General features: G+C 33.6%; 1 protein-coding gene across 4 annotated transcripts; it reads left to right on the top strand.

Annotated features, from left to right (window-relative positions):
* Nucleotides 1-1,113: 1,113 nt before the first annotated feature.
* Nucleotides 1,114-22,127, top strand: Sh3glb1 (SH3-domain GRB2-like endophilin B1; the record flags this gene model as incomplete). 4 transcript variants are annotated; one of them, XM_013514506.1, is given in 10 exon segments in its annotated part: nucleotides 1,114-1,255; nucleotides 3,959-4,087; nucleotides 6,099-6,232; nucleotides 6,856-6,948; nucleotides 11,060-11,098; nucleotides 12,748-12,771; nucleotides 16,435-16,524; nucleotides 16,899-16,999; nucleotides 21,103-21,331; nucleotides 21,661-22,127. In XM_013514506.1, coding segments are annotated over 10 exon segments (1,089 nt in total), but the record flags the coding sequence as incomplete, so codon positions are not given.
* Between the last annotated feature and the right edge of the window lie 483 nt (nucleotides 22,128-22,610).

Genomic DNA, 22,610 nt, shown 5'->3' with positions numbered 1-22,610 from the left:
GGTGAATATTGTTTTGTTTGCTAGCAGTGAGTCATAACTGAGCATAGAATTAGTGTTAGTAATGTACCCGCATTGAGATGGGGAAACTGCATTTTCTGGAGGAAAATAACACGTGATCAACAGCCTGAGTCATTGCCTCTGGAGTTTAATTTAAAAGAATCCTGAAGCACCTTAAGATCCCCACAGAAATCTTTTTCCTCTTTATTATTGTATAGACAATGCTATCATTCCTCAAACACCAACACATTTAATATAATAAAAATTGATATGTTAAGTATCTTTAAAGGACCTGAAGGAGTGGAGTGTGGTGGCGCACACCTGTTACCTCAGCACTTGGGAGGCTGAGGCAGGAGGATGGCCCCAAGTTTGAGGCCAGCCTGGAATACAGAGCAAGACCCTGTCTCAGAGAAACCAAAAATTAATTAATTAGTAACATTCAGAGTATGAATAGGATATATACCAAAAGATAGTCTATAAATAATTGTTGGCAAATATCCTGAAGAAGCAAATGATGCTTTCCCAAAAGCATCCCATAAACATCCATGAGTGTGGTTACAGGGCCAATAATTAACAGCCTTTTTCAAATTTTGAATAATGCCAGCCACTAAACAGAGTAATTTACAGGCATCGTCTTTGTCCTTAAAGCACTGTAAGATATGCCTTGCCTCTTCTATAATAGAAGATACTAAAGAAAAATATTCTCAAAAGCTTTTTCAGCTCACACAATAGTGTGGTTAGGATTTGAATATAGATTTGAAAATTGACTCAGAGCTCTTGGTCTTTACCTTTATGCTGTCCTACTTTCATATGTAAGAAATATTTGTATACTTTGCATGCCAAACAGTGTGCTAGATTTTCTACAATTCACACCATACATTTTAACAGAATACCTGATAACTGTAAGGTAAAGTAATCATTACTGCTATTACAGAGGTACAGATCAGTTACCACAGGAGTAAAAAAAGCATTCATAAGTGGTGGCTTACAAACATGAAACACAACTATTTGTATATATAGAAATGTTTGGATTTGAGTTTGCCTTTTATTTATTGATTCAGTTTCCTAACATTTATTGGGAGTATATTTATTTTATTTATTTTTTAATCATAACAGTTCACAGAAGAAAAGCTTGGCCAAGCAGAGAAGACAGAATTGGATGCTCACTTAGAGAACCTCCTTAGCAAAGCTGAATGTACCAAAATATGGACAGAAAAAATAATGAAACAAACTGAAGTATTATTGCAGCCAAATCCAAGTAAGAAACATTGCCTCTTATCCACTTTAAGTTCTGTTAATAGGTTTTTAAATGTTAAAAGTAAACTTTATTGTGGCTTCAAGATCTGCGATATTTTTTTGTATGTCTGCTTTGGGTAAAGAAATGATAAGTGCTTCTGTGTATTCTAACAAATTCACAAAATAACATTTCTCAGGCCTTTCTGGAATCCTCTGAAAACTTTAAATTCAGGCAGTGAATTTGAACTTTATGAGTTTCAAGGGGCCAAGAAGATAAATACATCTTTCTTTTTTGCCTAGGGAAAAATAGTTCCTAAATAATTAAAGGAAGGTTAACATAGAAGCTTAAATAACTACCAGTTTTTATGTTTACATGTTACATTTTTATATAAATTACTCCATTTGGTTTTCCGACAAATGTGAGTTCTATCACTCAAGTTAATAACTTTGCAAGTAAGATGTATAATAATTATTGGATAAGACTCCCAAGTTAACCTCTTATTCAGTGTAGAACAGCTAATTAAAAGTAGAATTTTAGGGGCTGGGGATTTAGCTCAGTGGCAAAAGCGCCTGCTTGGCTATAGCGCAAGGTCACGAGTTCGGTTCCCGGTACCGGAGAAAAAAAAACAAAAAAATAAAAAATAAAAAATAAAATAAAATAAAAGTAGAATTTGGACAAGAACCAGGTTTATTGACATCTAGTCTTTTCACTATAGGCTTTACATATCAAAAATGAAGAACAGATAGTGCATGCGTTCCTTTCCTTCGCTAGTGCTATTATGACTATGTTGCAAAATCCCACAAACTTATTTTAAGATACTAACATAAGCTTCCATCACTATAAAATATTATTAATTACGTGCCATTTTAGTAGTTGGAGTAATGTTCTAAAATAAGCCTTTCATCCCTTGAATGAGACTTGTCTTTGAACATCATGGATATTTCTTACTCATTTAAGGTCATTTAAATTATATAGCGTAGCCAAATGTGGTGGCTCACACCTGTAATCCCAGCACTTGGGAGGCTGAGGCCAGAGGATTTGTGCAAGTTCAAGGCCAGCCTGAACTACAAAGCAAGACCCTGTCTAAATAAATAAATAGAATAGCATTACACTTTTTAAAAGTAGAGCACATTTTTCCTCCTATTCTTCCTCTATTCAAAAGTCCTCACATGTAGAATCTTTTCTACAGTGTGTTTTTCTGATTAGCAGGTAAGTTCACTTATGACGGGTTGATAGAGGAATATAATACAATTCCCCATACCCCTATTGTGTGTGGTAAAATAGTAACAGGTTTTTTTGTTATTGTTTATGCCATTGTTGTAAAGTTACATGGATTTTGAGTGGTCAAACTGACCCCTTTTCCCTGTAAGTCCTATTTTTAGTGTTTGATTTTTTTCCTGTCAACTAAGTATTTTCAGAAATGTTATACATAAATACATATATAGTACATTATAGCAGAGTTGACTGCATATTTTAAGATTTTATGACCTATTGAGTGACCTATTAAAAGAAGCAGTTATTTACTGATATACCAGACATCTTATTAACAGAATGAAATCAACTTATGATTCATATTTAAACCTTTGACCTTGTTTTGAAATGAATCATTTAAGTAACTTAAAGGGTCGTGTAAAAACTTTGCTTTGAATCTTCTAATTTTCTGCCACAGAAGTAGGTATTATTCCAGCATCCTATAATACATATAATTGGTACTTTAGCCAACTTCTGAAGTGTTTCCATTACTGGTTCAACTCAGTTTTAAATTTTTAAGCATGTTGTGTGAAACTTCTGATTATATAGTAATCTATATGAGGTGCTTACAAAGAACCTATGTGACTTAGCTTCTTTGGGGGTTGTAGCTTTAATTTATACTTAATCATTGTTTCTGAAAACTTGAGCCATTTTTTTATTTGTCCCTGGAATACCTTGCTGTTGGCCAACAATGTAAATTTGAATTTCTTTCATTTTAAATATTACCCTAACCAAGTGTATATTTAGCTTTTACTGATTTTTTTTTCCTTTCCATTTGTACTAGTATTCTGTGATTGCCTTTATCCTTTTGCATTTTAAACTTACTTATAATGATAAAATTTTTTCAGTGAATGCATGTTCAGAGATACCACCTATATGTATCTTTGAACTTTAAACATAAGTAAACTGAAACTAAGTCTTCGTGTTGCTAATCTGTCTAGAGACTACTCCAAGCCTGAATCTGTCTCTTAAGCTTCTGTGCCTATATTTAGACTCCCTGGCAAGAGGTGCTCCTGTTGAAGGTATCAGATACGACTTTTCAGTTCTTTTAGACATCTACTTTATATCCGTGTTTTCTCAGCTGAAGATCTCTAATTTTGAAATTGTATATATATGTAGAGAGAGAGTTTAAAATGCTAAAACTAGGACAGAGGCAACTTCACTAGATAATAAGTACTATCACTCCTCTTCTGAAACTTGAAATCCCTTAAAGTATTCAAATAATAATGAACTTAGTTTTATTATAAAGTGGTTTTCTGCCAAGATATTTTATTGGGTTTCTAAAATACAAGTTTCTTAGAGCTATATGACACTCTTACATATAAATTTTAAAATTAAATATAAAATTATATACTTGAGTAAATGGTAATTTCATATTCATGAGGCGGTAAATGTCCGGAGGTCCGCAAAGCAGCCTTTTAAATAGTTTTGCTCTTTTGAAGTCACTGGTAATTTTAATCTCGCTCCTCCTAGATGCTAGAATAGAAGAATTTGTTTATGAGAAACTGGATAGAAAAGCTCCAAGTCGTATAAACAACCCAGAACTTTTGGGACAGTATATGATTGATGCAGGGACTGAGTTTGGCCCGGGAACAGCTTATGGTAAGTGCAAAGCAAAAGGTTTTGATAAGAAGTACTCTTACATTAGATTTTTGCTACTTAGAGATGTTGTTAACATATAATAGAATCAGTTTTAATTTTAAATTTATTGTGTTAAAATTGTAATGAACAGAAATAGGTGATCAATAAATTTGTACATTTTAATGTTTAAGCATTATTTATTGAGAAAGCACATCTTCTTTAGTTCTAAACAATTAAAATAATTCTTTACCTGTACTGCCATCGTTCCTGCAACATCTTTATTGTAGTATTTCTTGTATTGTATTGCAGTTATTGTTTACACATGTCTCTCCATGATTTTTATAAAGCTTTCCTGAGGGCTATTTATTTTCCATTAAAGGTACTTCATACACAGTAAATGTTTGAACAAATCACTGGTGCTTTCATTAAAATTTTGCAAAAATGCCAGAACCCTCAAAAATTTTAGCAATGGTTCTCTCTGGATGTTTGAATTACATTTTATTTCATTTCCCCCTTACATATTTCATGTTTCCTATGATTATGTTTTATAGGTAAGCTAGTTTTGCTTAGTTGTTGTTCTTTTTAAATGTATGACTCTGAAGTTCAAAGTCACACATCTTTATTATTGAGACGCATTTTCTTGTGAGACTATTTCAGATTTCTTTAGCTGCCTTTCCCTGTTGTTTATGGCTAATATTATTTAAGACTACTTCAACAAATTGCTTGTTTGAGTGTTAAATGGTAAGTAGGTTAAATGAATTTCACAGATAAGTATCTGTGAAATAGCTCCTAAATTCTGTGATTCTATGAATTTAAGATTTTAGTAGTTATCTTTATGTCAGAAAATAACTCATGTATATTCCGTAATACGTTTCATCCATCAAATGCCCTTGTAGATTTACAACATTGAAATAGTTACATTGTGTTCTTCAAATTCTAATTCATTGAAAAGTCTGAAATGCTCAAAAGAAATTTGAAATTTAAATATTTGTAACTGTTAATTTTTAGGAAAACTTTGTGTTTTATTGCCTGTTTATGCTGGGGTCATAAAGGCTCATGAAGGCAATCCAGCCTTTTTCTTCACAGCTGAAGGCCTGTTGGAGCATGAATATTAGAAAAACTTTCAGATTTCCTTTTTTTGTCAGCTTAATCTGTTTGCTCCTGAATGTATCCTAATACTTGGAATTTGGCTTGGAAAATCCATTAATAGTAGAAGGCAAAAGCTAAAAATTGGATATTCCAGGCATTAAACTAAGCACTATACTATGTGTGCAAATATATGTACTTTTGTAAATTGTCGTTTATATCTTATAACATTTATCATCTCCACTTTAGAGATAAGGAAACTCAGACTTGGAGAAGTTAAATAATTCATCCATGTTTACACAGCTAATAAATTCAAATTTAGATCTGCCTATATCCAGGGACAGAGCTCTTAACTACTATGCTTTTACCTTCCTTACCAGTAAGACCTAATCTCATTGTAATATGATCCTAAGATACACGGTAAAACTTACTAAAATAGAACAGAGTAGAACCTAATCTTGAGATTCCCTTTATTTTTGCTCTACTTTCTACCTCTGATTTTACCTACTGTGTTTCTCCTATTTAAATATCAGGTATACATGTTGTAAAACAGGAGGTTTTCTTAAAATGTAAATTATTTATAGATACAGTACTTGAGATAAGTACAGATAGAAACAGAAGACAAATTGTGACTTAATCCACTTGTTAAAATAGTGTAAGCTTTGTATTTTTCTAAAGCTGTGACGATAAATAATTTTTGGCATATCTGTCCTCTTTAGTCTCATTGGTAGATTTGCCAATTAACTATGATGTAGGAAATCATATTGATCTTTTTCACTTAGATATTTGTCTTGAATTTGCTTTTAAATCTACCTTAATTACAGTTAATTCTGTTTAATTTTACTGAGATAAACAAATGATAACTTTTAAGCAGATCAAACTGGTAATTTATCTTCATATGATTTTGATTTTCTGACATTAACAAACACTGTTTTTTTCTTCGCAGGTAATGCCCTTATTAAATGTGGAGAAACACAAAAACGAATTGGAACAGCTGACAGAGAGCTGATTCAAACATCAGCCTTAAATTTTCTTACTCCTTTAAGAAACTTCATAGAAGGAGATTACAAAACAATTGCTGTGAGTTGGAAAATGTTACCTTTTTTAGTAAAATTATTTAAATATATGTTTACAGTTTTTAGTGAATAATTTTACTAAATGACTATAAATGTAGCAGATTAGAAAACTGAAATATTGCTGGGTAGGTACATTTTCAACCAGCACATAAAACTAGACCAAAAATAAAGGATCTTAGTAACATAATTCCATTTTTGTATTCTGTAGTGTTGAGATACATTTGCATTCATTCTCGGTTGTTACGGACTCTAAAATCTATAGAGAAGTTCCTAGAATGATTATGAAAATACGCTACAAAATATTACCATAGGCTAGTAGGTAGCCATTTGTTTAAACTGGAGCTAGAAGCCTAATTCTTAGAATGTATGTATGTGTAGCTCTTATACTTTATTTCTTTACCCATTTCTAGAAATGAATCATCTTCTTACACTGCTATTTTTTTACTGATAAGTATATGCTGTATGTTCTTTTTTTTTTTTTTTTTTTTTTTACGGTACCAGGGATCTACCTTGGAACCTTGCGCTTGCCAGGTAGGCACTTGTGCCACTGAGCAATATCCCCAGCCTATACTGTATGTTGTTAATGAATGTCAGCATCTTAAGCCTTTATCTTTTCTATATTTATAGAAAGAAAGGAAACTACTACAAAATAAGAGACTGGATTTGGACGCAGCAAAAACCAGACTAAAAAAGGCAAAAGCTGCAGAAACTAGAAGTTCAGTAAGTAGTTTTTTGCTTGTTTCTTTTTGGTTCTTTTTTTTTTTTTCTGGTAGAAAAGCATATTAGGTCAATACTTTAAAATTTGTAAAATATTTTAATGATATACTATATATGACATGAATTATATTTAAGAATAGAGTTTGACTTTAAGGTCTTATTTTTGTGGTTTTAAACAAATTCATCAGAATTTACACATCCAAGTCATTAAATTGTAGTCATATCAGGAGACATTATTCAGCAATACAGCTGCTGCTAAAAACCAAAAATTAGATCCAAAGAAAACTGTGTCATGTTCTTTAAATATCATTAGCAGTGATAGCAAATATGTCTTTTGAAGATAGATTTATTATATTGGGAAATAACAAAAACAAAGATACTAATTAGGATGTGAATGAGTCAAGTTCTTGAATATTTATATGTAGCTTAAAAATTAAATGAATTTCCTTTCCACATTTGATTAAAACTGATGAAAGAATTGTCATTAGGAAGAGTATTCAGACAGTAACAGCAGGGACTCCAGGGTGACTAATTTGATGGGAAAGAAACACATTTGGGTAAATTCTGGTTTATTTTTTGGAAAGCCATTCTCACAATAGCTTAAAATTGAGTAGCTATATATTAAAGGTGATAGTTGTATGATTTTAAATACAATTTTCTTACAAGATTATATTTATAAGCTTTTTAGTTGTACTCTTTCAGTTCCAAAGGTTGAAAAGATTAATCAGATTTGAATTGGAACACTTCAAGTAGTACAGTATAACAAATGTGTATTTGTCAATGGAAGCTAACAATGCTTAATTTGATCAAAGGGAGGATATGTTTTAAGAGACTTAATATTCCCACTGCTCTCTACTAACTTCCCTACTACTGCTGCCATCAAGACGCATTAGCTTAATGAGAATATGGAGAATGAAATTTAAAACTAATACCTTGGTACTAGTAGTATCTTATATTACCCCAACTCCTTTTATGAGTAGAATGTTTTTTAATAGGCTTCTCCTTTCGGCAATTTTAGCTACTGCTGGAAAAAGAGCTATCATTGGTGAAACATTAATTCTAAATTTACTGTTAATACCAAATTCAGTTGCACTGCCCAGTTTATCATGAGGTTATCAGCAAAACTTCACTAAATAGACTCTGCAGAATTAAAACTTTAAAAATGAATACTGTAGTTGTAAAGAAACTCTTTAACTTCCTGCTTTCTAATTGCTAGTGAATTTGTATAGTAAAATACCAAAAGGGTGAAGACCAAAATGTATAATAAGTATTTGGAAATAGGAAGAAAGTGTTCAAATGGAAGTGGAACAAGGGAGAGGGGAGGTGAAAAGGAAGAAAGGGAGAGGGAAAAAAAACAATAGAAGGAAAAAAGTGGAAACAAAGTTTTTGTAAATCAGGAGGGAAGAGGGATTGAAGGGAGAGGAGGGAATTGGGGTAAAAAAGAATCAGGATGTATCATGGACAAGCACAAATTCCCTGTGATGAATGTGATCACTATGTATAAAGTATACCAATGAAATTAATTGTATATATAAATTGGTTAAGATACGAATTTTCTATCAGGAAAAAGATAAAAATCATTTGGAAATAAATATTTTAACTAGAATAGAATCTTATAATTTAAAATGCCTATATGTGCGCAGTGATTATTGTGGAATACAGATAGTTTAAATTTCAGCACAAAGCATTTGTTTAGCAAGCACTGTTAAAGGGTAATGGTAAAAAAAAAAAAAAAAAAAGGATAATGGTAATTTGCTCTTTTACCTAGAAAGTGCCCAGAAGCACATAGATTTAACAGTATACAAAGTCCTTTGATTATTCTAAACTATTGTGAACTATTTTACCGTGACTATTAAGATACATAAGACAAACTTAGAGAAGTAGTTGTTTGCATAACTAAGAAAGGTGTTGGTAATTGTTTTGTGGTATGTATTTTTGAACAGAATATTGTTCATGGGAATTTATGTTTAAAATTAAAATGATTAAAGTTATATAATCCAGCAATTTCATTTTTATGCTTTCCTAGAATTTCTATATTACATAATACGAATTTTATAGCCAAATATTAAAATGTTACTGTAGACAAAAACTCATGTTTCCTAATAAAAATATTCAAATTCCCCTTAGGTAAAATATTCATATTTCTTGCCCAGAGTGTTGGCACATGTCTATAATCCCAGGTACTCTAGAGGCTGAGGCAGGAGGATCAAAAGTTTGTGTCCAGGCTAGGGAATTTAGCAGTATCCTATCTCAATATAAAAAGGGCTGGAGATACAGCTAAGTGGTGTAGTACAAAGAAAATTTTCATTCCCTTATTTTTCTTCAAATTTTATAGCAGTAAGTCTGAACTATTTTGGAGAGGAAAAGTCCTCTTAGTTTATTACATAAAGCCTTCCCGTATGCCTGTATTTGATTAAAACCCCTCCTTATTTTCTTCCATTTCCTTGAAGAATACAGAATAGTAGAAATAAACCAGACACACAAGCTTAATATCTCATAGTTTCTCTTATATGAGAAGCCTAAAGTGTAACTAATTTAAAGAGTGAAGTAAAGGATAGATAGTAGGAAACAGGGAGACAAATTATTTTGCAAATGAGAATGGAATTTAGAGGCGGAGGGGAAGAGAAGGGAAAGTAAAAAGCATGTACCAACTCCCCACACTGAATGTAATCATTATGTACTGCAAAAGTGCATATACTAATAAAAAATGTTAAATTTCTTTTGTTTTTGTGTTTTTGTTTGAGACAGTCTTGCTATGTAGTTCAGGTTGGCCTTAAACTCACTATCTACAGCCCAGGCTGGCCTCAAACCCATGGCAATCCTCCTGCCTTAGTCTCCTGAGTGCTGAGATTACAGGCATGCAACACCATACCTGGCTAAAAATAATTTTTTTTAAAAGAAACTGCTGGGAGGTAGGGTTTACTTCCCTTCCCCACCCCCTTTATGTTTGAGAAATGGTCTTACTACATCACTGTGTTGCCCAGTGTAAGTTCAAACTCGGAGTCATCCTGCCCTAGCCTTCCAGAGTGTTGGCATTAAAAGTGTTTGCCAGCACATCTGGCTTTTTTCCCCTTTTTTCACATATTTTTTGGTTCCCAGTTGGATCTTACCCTAGGCTTTGATTGCACTGCTTTATAAATTTACATGAATTATTACATGGCTAGTGCTAGTAAAGTTTGGGACATATGCAAATCAACACTTCTTTAAAAATTCATTTACTAGTTTACTTGGACCTCTTTTTAAATTCTGTATTTGAGTGCTAATTATGTATAAGATGCTCTACTGAAAAGGAATTCATAGATAAATAATACAAAATCTTTGTTGTCTTCCATCTACAGTCCACTATAGTAAGCTAAACTTTTCTGTGATTTAGTCCTATTGATGAAATACCTGCCTGTATCCAATATTGCTGCTCTACTAACTTGTGTTTTACTAGTTAGCATGTTGAAGAATTTGCAAAGCGATCTCAAAGGTATTTCTTAAGGTACACAAGTTAAGCATAAAACAGAAAGCATACTTTGTTCAAAATGAATAACAGTACAGCTTTAAAAATAGTTTATATATACGAAACATGTCAGAGAAGTAAGATCAGTATAATTCATGCATTTAAATTATAAGGCACTCACCTTTATTAACCTAATCTTAGTCTAATATAAACTTTCAAAAAATTGTTTTAGAGTTTAGTTAATGGGAAGAAAATGACTGATTTCACAGTTCTCCAGTGTTTAGAGATTTAAACTGTGATTTTGGAGCATCTAAATTTGATAATACTTCACATAGCACATATTCACAACACACTTAAACATGGTTGAAGGCATTGTACTTGTACAAAATCGAAATGGTCTTTGAATAGGATAATTGAGTATAGGCAGAGAGCTTTTGTTGGTGGAAGTTTAATGAAAATTTTAGTTAATTGGCAGTTGTGAGATTTCCCTAAATGATTCTAATTTAAAATTAAACCTAACCATTTTTTGTTTTAAAAATTTGAATCTTTAAGTATAAAAAAATCACCTCATTTAATACTTGTTTAGTGTGTGCTTTATTGTGCAGAAGTAACTTGTTTCACTGTGTTCATTGGTATAATGTGTTCTTTGTCTTTATCTATGCATTTAAGCAACTAAACTCAGCCCGACTTGAAGGAGATAACATTATGGTAAATTTCTCTTACATGCTCAACTTCCTGCATGTAAAATGGCTGAAGGTTTGTTGGCCTACTGTGTTTTCTACATCTTGAATAAAGTGCCTTCTCTTGCTATTAGCTGAAAGTAAAATTGTTGAAGCCGTGAGTTCAGTTATGTATAGGAAAAAGTACTAGCTGAAGTGATACTGGAACTTGAAGAAAAACACTGTATATTTTAATTGCCAATGGTATTGATTATACCAAATACGATTGTAGAATCATAGATTTACTGTACTGCCTTTTTTTTTTTTTTTTTTTTGGTTTTTCTCCGGAACTGGGAACTGAACTCATGACCTTGCGCTTGCCAGGCAGGCACTTTTGCCACTGAGCTAAATCCCCAGCCCCTTGTACTGCCTTTTTACACTCAGTAAAAAATGGTAAGCTGGCACCTCAGATTTTCGCTGAAGAAAATTAACATTTACCTCTTCAAAGAAAGATAAAGAGCCACAAACTGATTTTTAGCCCACAGCAGCTTCACCATTTACCATTTTTTACCCAAACTCAATAAAGAATTATTTTCTTCAGCCATTGCAGGCTAAAATAAACTCCAGGAAGTTATTCTTGTAGTGGCCAGACCCATTTCACTGCTACTTCAAAATGGTGATAGTCTGCAGCAAAATTAGAGAATAAAAGTTGGTTTATAATATCTAATGTGTATTTTGAGTTCAGTTTGAGGAAATTTTTGATATATTAAAATTTTTAATGAAATACGGAATTGTGAAATGCAAGCACAGCCAGACAGTTTGTTTGTTAGCTGATGAAAATTGGTAGCATTTGGTACTCATAGACACATTACTTCCACTCAAAGTGACAAGTCTTCAGTACAGTTAATAATAAATTGGCAATTAATTGACTGCTTTTATTCCATTAGCATTAAGCTAAAAGCAGAAGAAAAGTATTTTTTTAAACTATAATTATTGAAGTCCTGGCTAAAGTAGGGTTTTCCTTAGCAAGAGAATGCATTTATTTCCATTGTCCTATGTATAGAAAAATGTCATTGCTAATTTAGTGTACAAATCATAGGTTTTCTTTTGTCTTAGGTAAAAATATCCTAAATTATTAGCAGGACTTTGTTTCCTTCACTAAGGGTTGTTTTACTGCTAATGTCATCTGTGTATAGTAAGATATGTTTAACTATAGTAATTTTAAATTAATTATATTTCAAGTTTATTGTTTTCTCTCAAAAAAAGGTTTTATCAGCTACATTTGTTGTCCGTTTATCCTTGATTTATTTTCATGCATTAGAATTCTAGAATTTATACTTGAAAGAGAAGTTAGAATTCATTTACCCCACCCAAACCTCTCATTTTGTAGATAAGAAAACTAGAACTATGACAAGTTAAACATTCCCAATTTGGGAAAACTGTTATTAGTTTATAACATTAGCATATTTTAAAACTCATAGAATTGTTACGTACAAAAGGCGTACTTTGACTATGAATATGATAAGCTGCACTGATTTAGTTACTACAGTGTTTAATCTGTTAGTATGATTCTGTAGAAAGCAGAGTATGCCATTTGAATTAGAATTCTTACATTTGTCTTTCCTAAATTGTAGAAAATGCTAAATCCCAACTTTCTTTCATGCTCTATATTTTTCTCTAATTTTCAATGCTGACTAGATTTGGGCAGAGGAAGTAACAAAAGTAAGTAAATTATTACATGACAGAATTATGAAGCAAAAAATTATTTGCCATTCATTTAGTAAACATTTGTTGGGTGACAACTTTGAGACTAGTCACAGTCTATGTTACTGTATCTTTTAAAATCTGAACTATATGGAAATGCTTCAGTCTATTTGGCCAATAGCAGCTCCACACTGTTGCAGAGATATGATTTGCCCATATCATGATAAATCCTACATTACTGTTAATCAAGTTGTGCCTTTGTAAGAAACAGGTAAAACATAAGATTTATTCATTGATAATTTTTTAAATGACAGATTTTTAAATGTGATCTAGTTAACATCATTAAATAACTAGAGCATCTCTACCACCAAAGGTATTTTTTGTCACTTTAGCAGAAAATATCTGGAAAAAAATGTTCTTTACTCTGTTTTAAACACAGGATAGCAAGCATTTCATTTTACAGTTAAGGTCACTATTATGAATATCCATTATTGTATGATGTAACAATTGGATCCATTGTTTTTGTCTTTTTCCCTCGTATCAGACTGCTACCAGTCTCTGTACTGTGTTACCATTTCTAATCTTCTCTGGGCTGGAAAATAAAGTAATAAAGCAAGAATTTAAGAAATCAAATGAGAATTTCAACGTACATTTGCTTCAAATGCTACTTTAGGTCTTTAGAAGCATTTTTCATTTATTCTCCAGTTCAGAGGCCTACCAAAACCTGACCTCCAATGAGGATGATGTTGGAGATGAGGGCAAGTGGTAATTATGGCCCCGGACTTTAATAGCCATATAAACTTTGAACTATTTTCTGACATCATGAGATTGCTGATTAGATAGTCTGTTTCAGGCATAGGTTACAGAGCCATTGACTCTACAACTTGGATGTCCAGTATAAGTCTTGACCTAGACTCTCATCCCCCTCTGAAATGTTTTCATTAACTTACTTTGTGGTTCCACCCTGGCTTCTGACTTCTTCCTGAGCCTCTAGCCTGAAAAGAAGGCAGAGCTACAAGGGAGAGAATGTAGCCTGAACAAGAAACCAGATGTCTTCCCTTTAGTTGACATACATGAACACCAAAAAGTTTCTGACTTGATTGTGCACCTTCTACAAGTTTGGGAAATAATGTAATAAATGAGAAGAAAATGATGACACAAATGTTTATATTGTAGATATATAAAATGTTAAGGAAATACTTCAGAATGGATTTGAGGAGATTTTTTTCCTTCTGTACTGCTGTTCTTTTTATAATTTAAAAATGTATAAACTTTAAAACTTCATATTCCTGGAGTATTGTAAATTTAAGCCTATAATTGACACCAGTAATTGACACCAGTCAAGATTATTACAACAAATGCCTCAAAAGTATGATCAAAATTTCTCTTATGTCCATTCCTGTTATCAAAGAAGAATACATTATTGCACATTTTCCAAATTACATCTTAAACTCTTACTGTTTACTTAATTTTATACTAGCATCTAGTCTAAATTAACTAGTGTAGTAACAGTAATTCTTAGTAGCTCTTTTCCCTAGAACTCTGTACATTAAGTTAAATCAGGGAATAAGATATTCTGGAGGACAGAATATCAGCTGTTTTAATTCATTGTCTTTACATCTTTCTTAGGGTTAGGGCTATGCAGCTCAGTGGCAGAGCACTTGCCTGCTTTGCTCGAGGCCCTCGGTTTGGTCACCAGCACTATAAATAAACAATAAATAAGCCTTTTTCATTTACCTTTCCAGTATAGATCATTTTCTTCCTGATGAATCTAACTTAAATTTGTTTAGCTTCTCAGATTAATTATGCTCAATTGCATGTGTCAGTAATATAGCTGCTTTGGGACATTCAACTATGTTCAAAGCCACCTCAAACATCTACTGAAATAATAAATTTTATTCAAACCTAGATGGCTGACTTCTTGTCCTTACTGAGATTATTTTAATTTCATTTTTATTCAGTGCTTTTAGCATTAATTATTTTCACTTCAGTCTCAAGCTTTCTGCTCTCTTCAGCCTGCTATCTACCTACTTTTTTACACTGTGTTGAGAAATATTGCTGTATACTAGGCTTCTTTGCCATTTCTACTAACAGCCATTAAATGGTACTTTCACAGAGAGACTAGCCTAGTTTACTTCTGAAGTTCATTTATTTTGATTTACTGCAATTTCTTTTATTAAAGTCATTTTATATTCAACCACATAGAAGGGTAAATAGTACAAAGGTGATGCTGAAGTGATTGTTTTCCCTGATGCTTTCCTTGGGAAGAACATTGATTCTTCCCGTGGGACTTTTTTTTCTGCTTCATTCTAGCTTCCAGAGAAGCCCACTTTAATCCTGCTGAAGTATTCATGTTCTACTCAAATTTAACTTCATTGTTTTTTTTACTGAACAATTCATAAATCCAGCTCACGTTCATAAATCCAGTCTAGCGGTCAATTCTTAGCCCCCTTTCCAAGGCCTGTTGCCATTGGAATATTGTATCAGCTACCTGCTTTGTGCTCCTTCCTTGACTAGCCCACTAGGTTAACTATTGCCATCCAAGGATGAAAGAAATGGAGATGATGCGTGAAATTTCACATTAAAATTTAGACCTTGTTAATCTTGAAAAATGATGTTAAATCTTTAAAAATGTTGTAAAGAATATTTACATAGGAAAAAGCCATGTATGCTAGAAAGGTAATAAAAAATACCATAATGGCATTGTTACCAAAGGTCATAGAAGGGGGAATTACTTTGAATGAGCTGTGAATGAGGTTTTACTTTTTTCGTTTCCATTTTATTGCCAACAAGTTATAAGTAAAAGTTTTAAGAGGACATTTTATGCCAGTATTTACTATTTTTAGAGGTGTTAATTTTTCACTGAACTAGTTTGTCCCAACACTAAATGTGTCAGATGTTCAAAACCAGTAGTATTATATATATCTCTTCCATCTAACGCCAAAGTCAGTGACTTCACATTGGTAGCTTGAAATCAGCCATGCAGGAGTGTTTTATAATGGAAATCAGGATGTTAGCACTTTTCTTTTTTTCCTTGAAAACCAGTTGATCAGCATAACACTGAAGGTCATTTATAACTTCTAAGAAAACTTTTTATAAACCCTTACTGTAGCAGAATACTTCTGCTTAAAGCCTATTTTAAGCATAATTTAGAAAGAAAATTTAGAAGAAAGATATGTAAAATATACGGCAAAGAAGTATTTGAAAGAACCAAAGAACTATTCCTAACAATAACTGTTTGGTAACTAAACCAGTAGAAATCCTATTGCTTCACTCTAAAGTCTTTTGTATCTGAAATTGAAACCTTGTTTAAAACTATAGTAATAATTGAGAATTTTAAAGAATAATATACTTGTGAAAGTGTGGTCCTCTTAAATTTTGTAAAATGTTAAACTTGGCAGAATTGAAACCAGAAAATACCCTAACTGCCCATAGTAGGTTTTCTAGGCTCCTTAAGCTTTGGCATTGGTAACTTCTTTTGAATCAAGTGCTGGTAAGGAATCAGTTCTTTTGAGGTTGAGTAGTACAGCAAACTTAAGTTTAGGTGTCATAAAAGTAGAATCAGGGAATTGCCAGATTATAATTTGGGATTTGTTTGAGGGATTTTTAACTGCCTAAAAGAATTTATGTAAAATGGGCTAAGTCTTCCAATAAGATTCTAAAACTGTGTCCTAATTTAAGTCTGAACAGGAATTAAGAATAACTCAAAGTGAGTTTGATCGTCAAGCTGAGATTACCAGACTTCTGCTAGAGGGAATCAGCAGTACACATGTGAGTATTCATTCATCGAAAATTCATCCGAACAGAAGACTGATCATTCTAAGGCAACTTGGAGTAAAGACTGAACTCCCTTTTCAGTCATTATTAAGGAAACTTACATTATGGTGCTAAAGATATGTAAGGAAATATTTTAAATTTCTTACTTACATCCCATCATCATCTACTTGTCCCACCCTTATCAAATACTCCCGTTGACGTTCATTGGCTAAACAAAGTTTATCATTATACTGTTCACCAAGGTCAGTCTTAATAAGCCTGTAGTAAAATGCCAGATATATGATTGTCCTTCATTACAATGTTATAATTTGTCCCCTCTTAGCATACCATTTTGAGAGCTAAGAACTGACTATAACTTTCCTTTACAGGCTCATCATCTTCGCTGTCTGAATGACTTTGTAGAAGCCCAGATGACTTACTATGCACAGTGTTACCAATACATGCTAGATCTCCAGAAACAACTGGGAAGGTGGTAATTTTCTTTTCACATATTGAAGTCTTAGATAAGAGAAGAAATAAGAAATTCAGGTGTTTGCATGTGGACTACTAGCAAGGATAATTAGAAGAATTGGAGCCTTTGGACTTGCACAGAATTGAGTTTTTGGTTTTTTTTTTAATGGAAGAATCAAACTTCTAAAATCACAAAACATTTAGAGCTTTTCTGGCTCAGGAGGATATTAACAGTGATAAATGAATACCTTTCTTGTGACATAAAGCAAGCTTTTAGTGAGGTTTTACTTTTCTTTTGCTACTGCATGCTTTTTTGCTGTTGGTCAACGCATAGTTGCCCATAAAGATAAACTAATTTATATGTGTTGATTATAGTGGTACCTTGGTTCACAAACTTGGTTCTCTCCATGATTCTGGTGGCAGATTGAACTGGATGAGAACCGAATCAAATTGCCCTACAAGATCAACATTGACCTAACCACTGAATTTGATTCGGATCTCATCCAACTCAATTTGCAACCAGAATCGTGGAAAGAATCAAGTTCGTGAACTGAGGTACCATTGTACCTACTTAGTAAAGAGGAAGAAAAGTTTTGGAATATTCTGTAAGGACTCAAGACCCCTGACACGAATATTCTGACTTTGGTAATGTACTTTAAAGCAAAATGACAATATATAAAGCACATAGCTCTGGAGTTATATCAACAAACAAAACAGGCAAAATGCTTACCTGTAGGGAGCTCACACTGTAAGGTGGTATGGGAAAAATATATAGGGCAAATACGATCTCTGCTTTCACAACATTTAAAGTCTAGGTAGAGATAGAAGCCATAGCTGGACAAGAAAAGGGCAGGCAGAGTAATCCATGCAAATTTAAACTTTCATGTAAAAACAGGGGAGGAAAGAGAGAGTGGCAGATTCGGGGAACTGACTGTAGTTCTGGACAGAGCATAATGGAGTGGAATACTAGGGCCGGGGGTGTAGCTTAGGACACAAGCACCTGCCTGGCCAGCAGAAGGTCCTGAGTTTGATTTCTGGTACCCTCCCCTCCAGAAAAAGAATGGAATACTAAATGAGGCTGGAGGAGTTAGGCAGGGCCAGATCATGAATGGCTTTAAAAGTTATTATAAGGAGTTTAGAGTTTATATAATGATTAAAACAGGAATGATATCTTGATATTCTTTGAAGGAAGAATATCCAGGTAAGTTGTTCCAGGGAATGAGGTACTTAAAAAGTCACTTTGGTGGTGGTTTATGCATATTAATCCTCCTGAACTAGACCTAGAACAAAATTAGGCAAGTTGGCAAAGCCAGTTTTAGATCTTAAAAATGAGTTGAAGCTTCTGATCATTAGTTGTTCTGAGGCCAGAATCACGGAAAGAATTAAGTTCATGAACCAATATACCACTGTATTTGATACTTTGTTAGTGGTATTCGTATCTGAAAGCAGAATACCACGTTAATCCCCATGTTATTACAACTATTTTAAGCTTAAGAATCCTTAATATTTCCTTTCTACTTTGTCCCCAAACTTTAGGAGTATACCAAACAGGTTGCTCTTGCAGCTGTTACAGCGTGAGTGCTTGGCCTCCAGGCACTCAAACAAAATTAGCTTATTATTGCACTTCAGGATAAGCTCCAACATTACAAAGTAAAACCAATTCTTATTCTAGAGAAGAAAGAGTAGCTTGTTTTTGTGCCCTCAAGAAATTATACTACTGCTGGGGCTGGGGATTTAGCTCAGCGGTAAAAGCGCCTGCCCAGCAAGCGCAAGGTCGTGAGTTCGGTTCCCGGTACCAGAGAAAAACCAAAAAAAAAAAAAAAATTATACTACTGCTAAAGACCAATGATAAGGAAAGTAAGGGAAAGGTTAGCCTTATTTCAAGGTATACTTTTTAAAACAAGTATTCAAATACAGAACTTCGCAGATCATTCAGATCAACACTAACAGATCCAAACGATAGAGCTGGGTTGTTAGTAGTTGTAGTTGGTAGAAGTAAGTGAACAACAGCAGTCACTTCACAGGGCTTGAGTTGTGCTCAGGAACTCTTCCACATACCTCCTATGTGTTGATTGTTTTAATCCTCACCACCAGGTTAAGTGAATACTATTATCCACATTACACAGACAAAAGACAAAGATGGGTCACAAGATTAGTATTTATTTTTAGTAACTAGAAATCTTTAACATACTATGTCAGTGACTTAGTTGACTTTTCACAGTGAATAAAGTGTTTCAGTGAAAGTTCTCAGAAGGTGAAAATGGCCTTTCAGTGCTTTTCTTTTTCACTGTTAATCCCCAAAATTTGTTATAGGAAGACTTGTGTCTAAACAGAGGCTGATTAGGCTAGTAAACGTTAAAGTACAATTCCATAGTTAGAGACCTAAAAACCTCGTCTGTGTGTCTGTGTGCACACCATGAGCATATACGCACTACATGGAGAGAGACTATTTATATTTTAAATCCCAGAAATGTGCTCAATTACTAGTAACAATTAATAAATAGCTCAATGATGAAAGAATGCTAGAAATGTTATCTTAATTTTAAAAAGTGAAACCTGAATTAGGAATTATATTTTTATCATTAGAACACTTACCCACCAGAGCAACTTGCTTTTTAGTATTTAAAATCTACCATCCCGGCCATAAAGGCTATGTTATGAACATGATCAAACCCCTACCTTCATGGGACCCACATCGTATTTGGGGGTGTGGAAGCAGGAAAACGTGTATATGTGTGTTACATAATAGTAGAAGGCAGTGAAACTGGAGAAATGTGCAGTGTAACAGTACCTTGGGAGAGCAGAGAAAGATACAAGAAAGCAAACGTGCAGTTATCTGCGAGAAAGTAGTCCAGGAGAGCTCCATGCCAGAAATACAGGCGCATGTTCAAGAAACAGCAAGGAGGACTTAGCTGGAGATGAGTAGAGGAAACAGGTAGTCAGAACATAGGAAGGGCGTTGGAAGCTGCTCCCTAAACTTGGGTCTTGACTCAAAGATGAGGATCCATTGGACAGTTTTATTTATTAAATTCATTTTTATTTTCTTACTAGTAAATGTGTGTGGTATATAATGGTATATTCCTTGTGAGGAGCTGATGCATATGTATGGTACGTCTCAGTTCCCTTTTACATCCTTTTTGCCATCCGTCCTCCATCCCTCCTCCCGTCTCTTGATCCCTGTCCTTTTTTTAAATGATGCATTTGCTGTCCATAATGCTTACATTCCTTGTGTGGAATTGGTACCTGAATGTGACATATCTTAATTCCTTTTATAATCCCTTGTCCTTCTCCTTCCTGTTCATCTCTTGGTCCCCTTCCCCTTTGAGACCGATCTGTTTCCCTACTTCCTGTTATCTATTATTTCACTCTCTGTTCTCTTCACTTCTTCAGATTGTTCATAAGCACTTCCATAAAACTTATTTTCCAGAAAAAAACATGGAATACAGTGAACTTGTGAAATTTGCTTTATTTTCCCACTGAGACTTAGTATCAGTCATGTGAATGTCAGTCTCCTCACTTAAGCTGTGAATGGTATTGTTTTACCTTTTGTCTCCTGCTTGTGGTAGTAGTGAACGTGTGCATCAGGAGTAAATATTTGTCATATGAATGAATAGAAAAATGTGATCCATTTTATGAAAAAAGTGTTCAGATACTCAAATACTTCTCAGCTAATTTAAGAAAGCTTCATTCTCCTAGTAGTATCTAATATTTAAGTAGGTTTTCACTGATATTTTCATTTAAAAATTTATAAAAAAGGAAAATAAATTAGTGAGATATACTGATAGAAGTTGTTGGCAGTGTTTTAAGGACAAATAATTTTTTTCTGCCAGGGAACAGCCATTATGTTTTACAAAATTTAAATCAGTATTATAAAAAGGACACCTTTAAAGCAAATTCTCACAGATTTCTATCTGAATAACACCTGAATTGTCTCTAGTATAATTGGACCAAGAGGAAAGAAGAAGCTAAACAGCATAGTTTGTCACTAAAGTATTAGTAAATTATTAGCGTTTTAATCTTTCCATGTAGAAATTGGAAGAAGGCAAATAGTGCCACCAAGTGGTAGTATTGAGGAACTTGAATCACTTGCAAATGGCTAACCAGCTGATTTCTTTTCAACAGTTTTCCATCGAATTATCTTTCTAACAACAATCAGACTTCCGGGACTCCAGTGCCATCTACTTTATCAAATGCAGTTGGTTCTTCTGCTATGGCTTCAACCAGTGGCCTAGGAATCACCGCTCCTTCCAGTGTCACTGAGCTTAAGGAGTCAAGTGGAAGCAGGAAGGCCAGAGTTCTGTATGACTATGATGCTGCAAACAGTACTGAGTTGTCCCTTCTGGCAGATGAGGTAAGTTGTGGGAGAAATATGCCCTAAACGGACATGCCTTCTAATAGCACAGCAAGATGGAAATGCCGCATTGCTTATTTAGAAACCATGAATGTTTCATGCATTTCAGATGATTATATTGATATTTTATTAAATCTATTACTCTTTAATCGAATATCACAGAAATGTGTTAAACTTTCAACCACTAAACTTGCTATATAAGCTACCTCTGATAATGTTTAAAGTCCTTTGACAATGAATAGTTTAAGCAAATTAAATACATACCTGGTTTGTTTGCTATGTGTTTATTTTTTAGTATAATTAATGACTTGAAATATCTTACTTTGTAGGTGATCACTGTGTTCAGTGTCGTTGGAATGGATTCAGACTGGCTAATGGGGGAAAGGGGAAATCAGAAGGGCAAGGTGCCAATTACCTACTTAGAACTGCTCAATTAAATAGGTGGACTCTGAAAAAATTACTCATCATGACATCGTATTTATATATAAATAACTAAAGCAGGTTTAAGTATTTTCCATGGTAATGTCCTAAGAGACTGAAAAACAAAAGCAAAAACCCAGCCATCAGAAACCAGCCCTTCTGCCAATAAAGTTGCATGGTAAATATTTGATTCAGAGTTTGTTAGCGCTTTCATGCCAGGAATGTTTTCTTACAGAATTCTCTTTCTACTGAGATTTCACTAATAAGCTGCTTCTACTTTTGAGCCCCAACTTAAAGCAGAAGAACTGTTTTCTACTGAATTTTTCATTAACTGCAAGTTTTTTCTTTTATGTAAAATAAATTTATTGTGAATTAATATGTGACTCATTTATTAGGTATAATTAATAGCCAAAGAGTAAAGTTAAAATTTAATTTCAACTTTCAGTTTAAAAAAAAAAAATCGTAGGATATAAATCTCCTTTGTGAAGAATATGTTTCTGAATGCATCCATGAATAGAAGTGCAGTTGTATCATTTGTACCTTGTCCAAAGTAAGAATCAGATGACTTCAGTAGTACATTTTAATGGGTTTTTTTTAGTTTTTATGTTTTACAATTTTTGAGACACAGTCTTGCTATGTAGTCTAAGCTGTCCTCAAACTCTCAGCGATATTTCTGCCTCAGCGCCCCAAGTGCTGTGATTACAGGTGTGTGCCACCATGCCCTGTTTGGGGGTGTTTTTGAGACAGGGTCTCACTGTGTCGTATAGTATAGGCTGATCTGGAACTTACTTATGTAGTCTAGGCTAGCCTTCAACTCTCGGTGGTCCATCTGCCTGCCTTAGCCTTCCGAGTGCTGGGA

Source organism: Chinchilla lanigera, unplaced genomic scaffold, assembly GCF_000276665.1.
Source record: "Chinchilla lanigera isolate Chin_1 unplaced genomic scaffold, ChiLan1.0 scaffold00022, whole genome shotgun sequence".
Classification (NCBI taxonomy): domain Eukaryota; kingdom Metazoa; phylum Chordata; class Mammalia; order Rodentia; family Chinchillidae; genus Chinchilla; species Chinchilla lanigera.
Note: the sequence above shows the minus strand (reverse complement) of the source record. Positions and strands in the feature narration are given on the sequence as shown.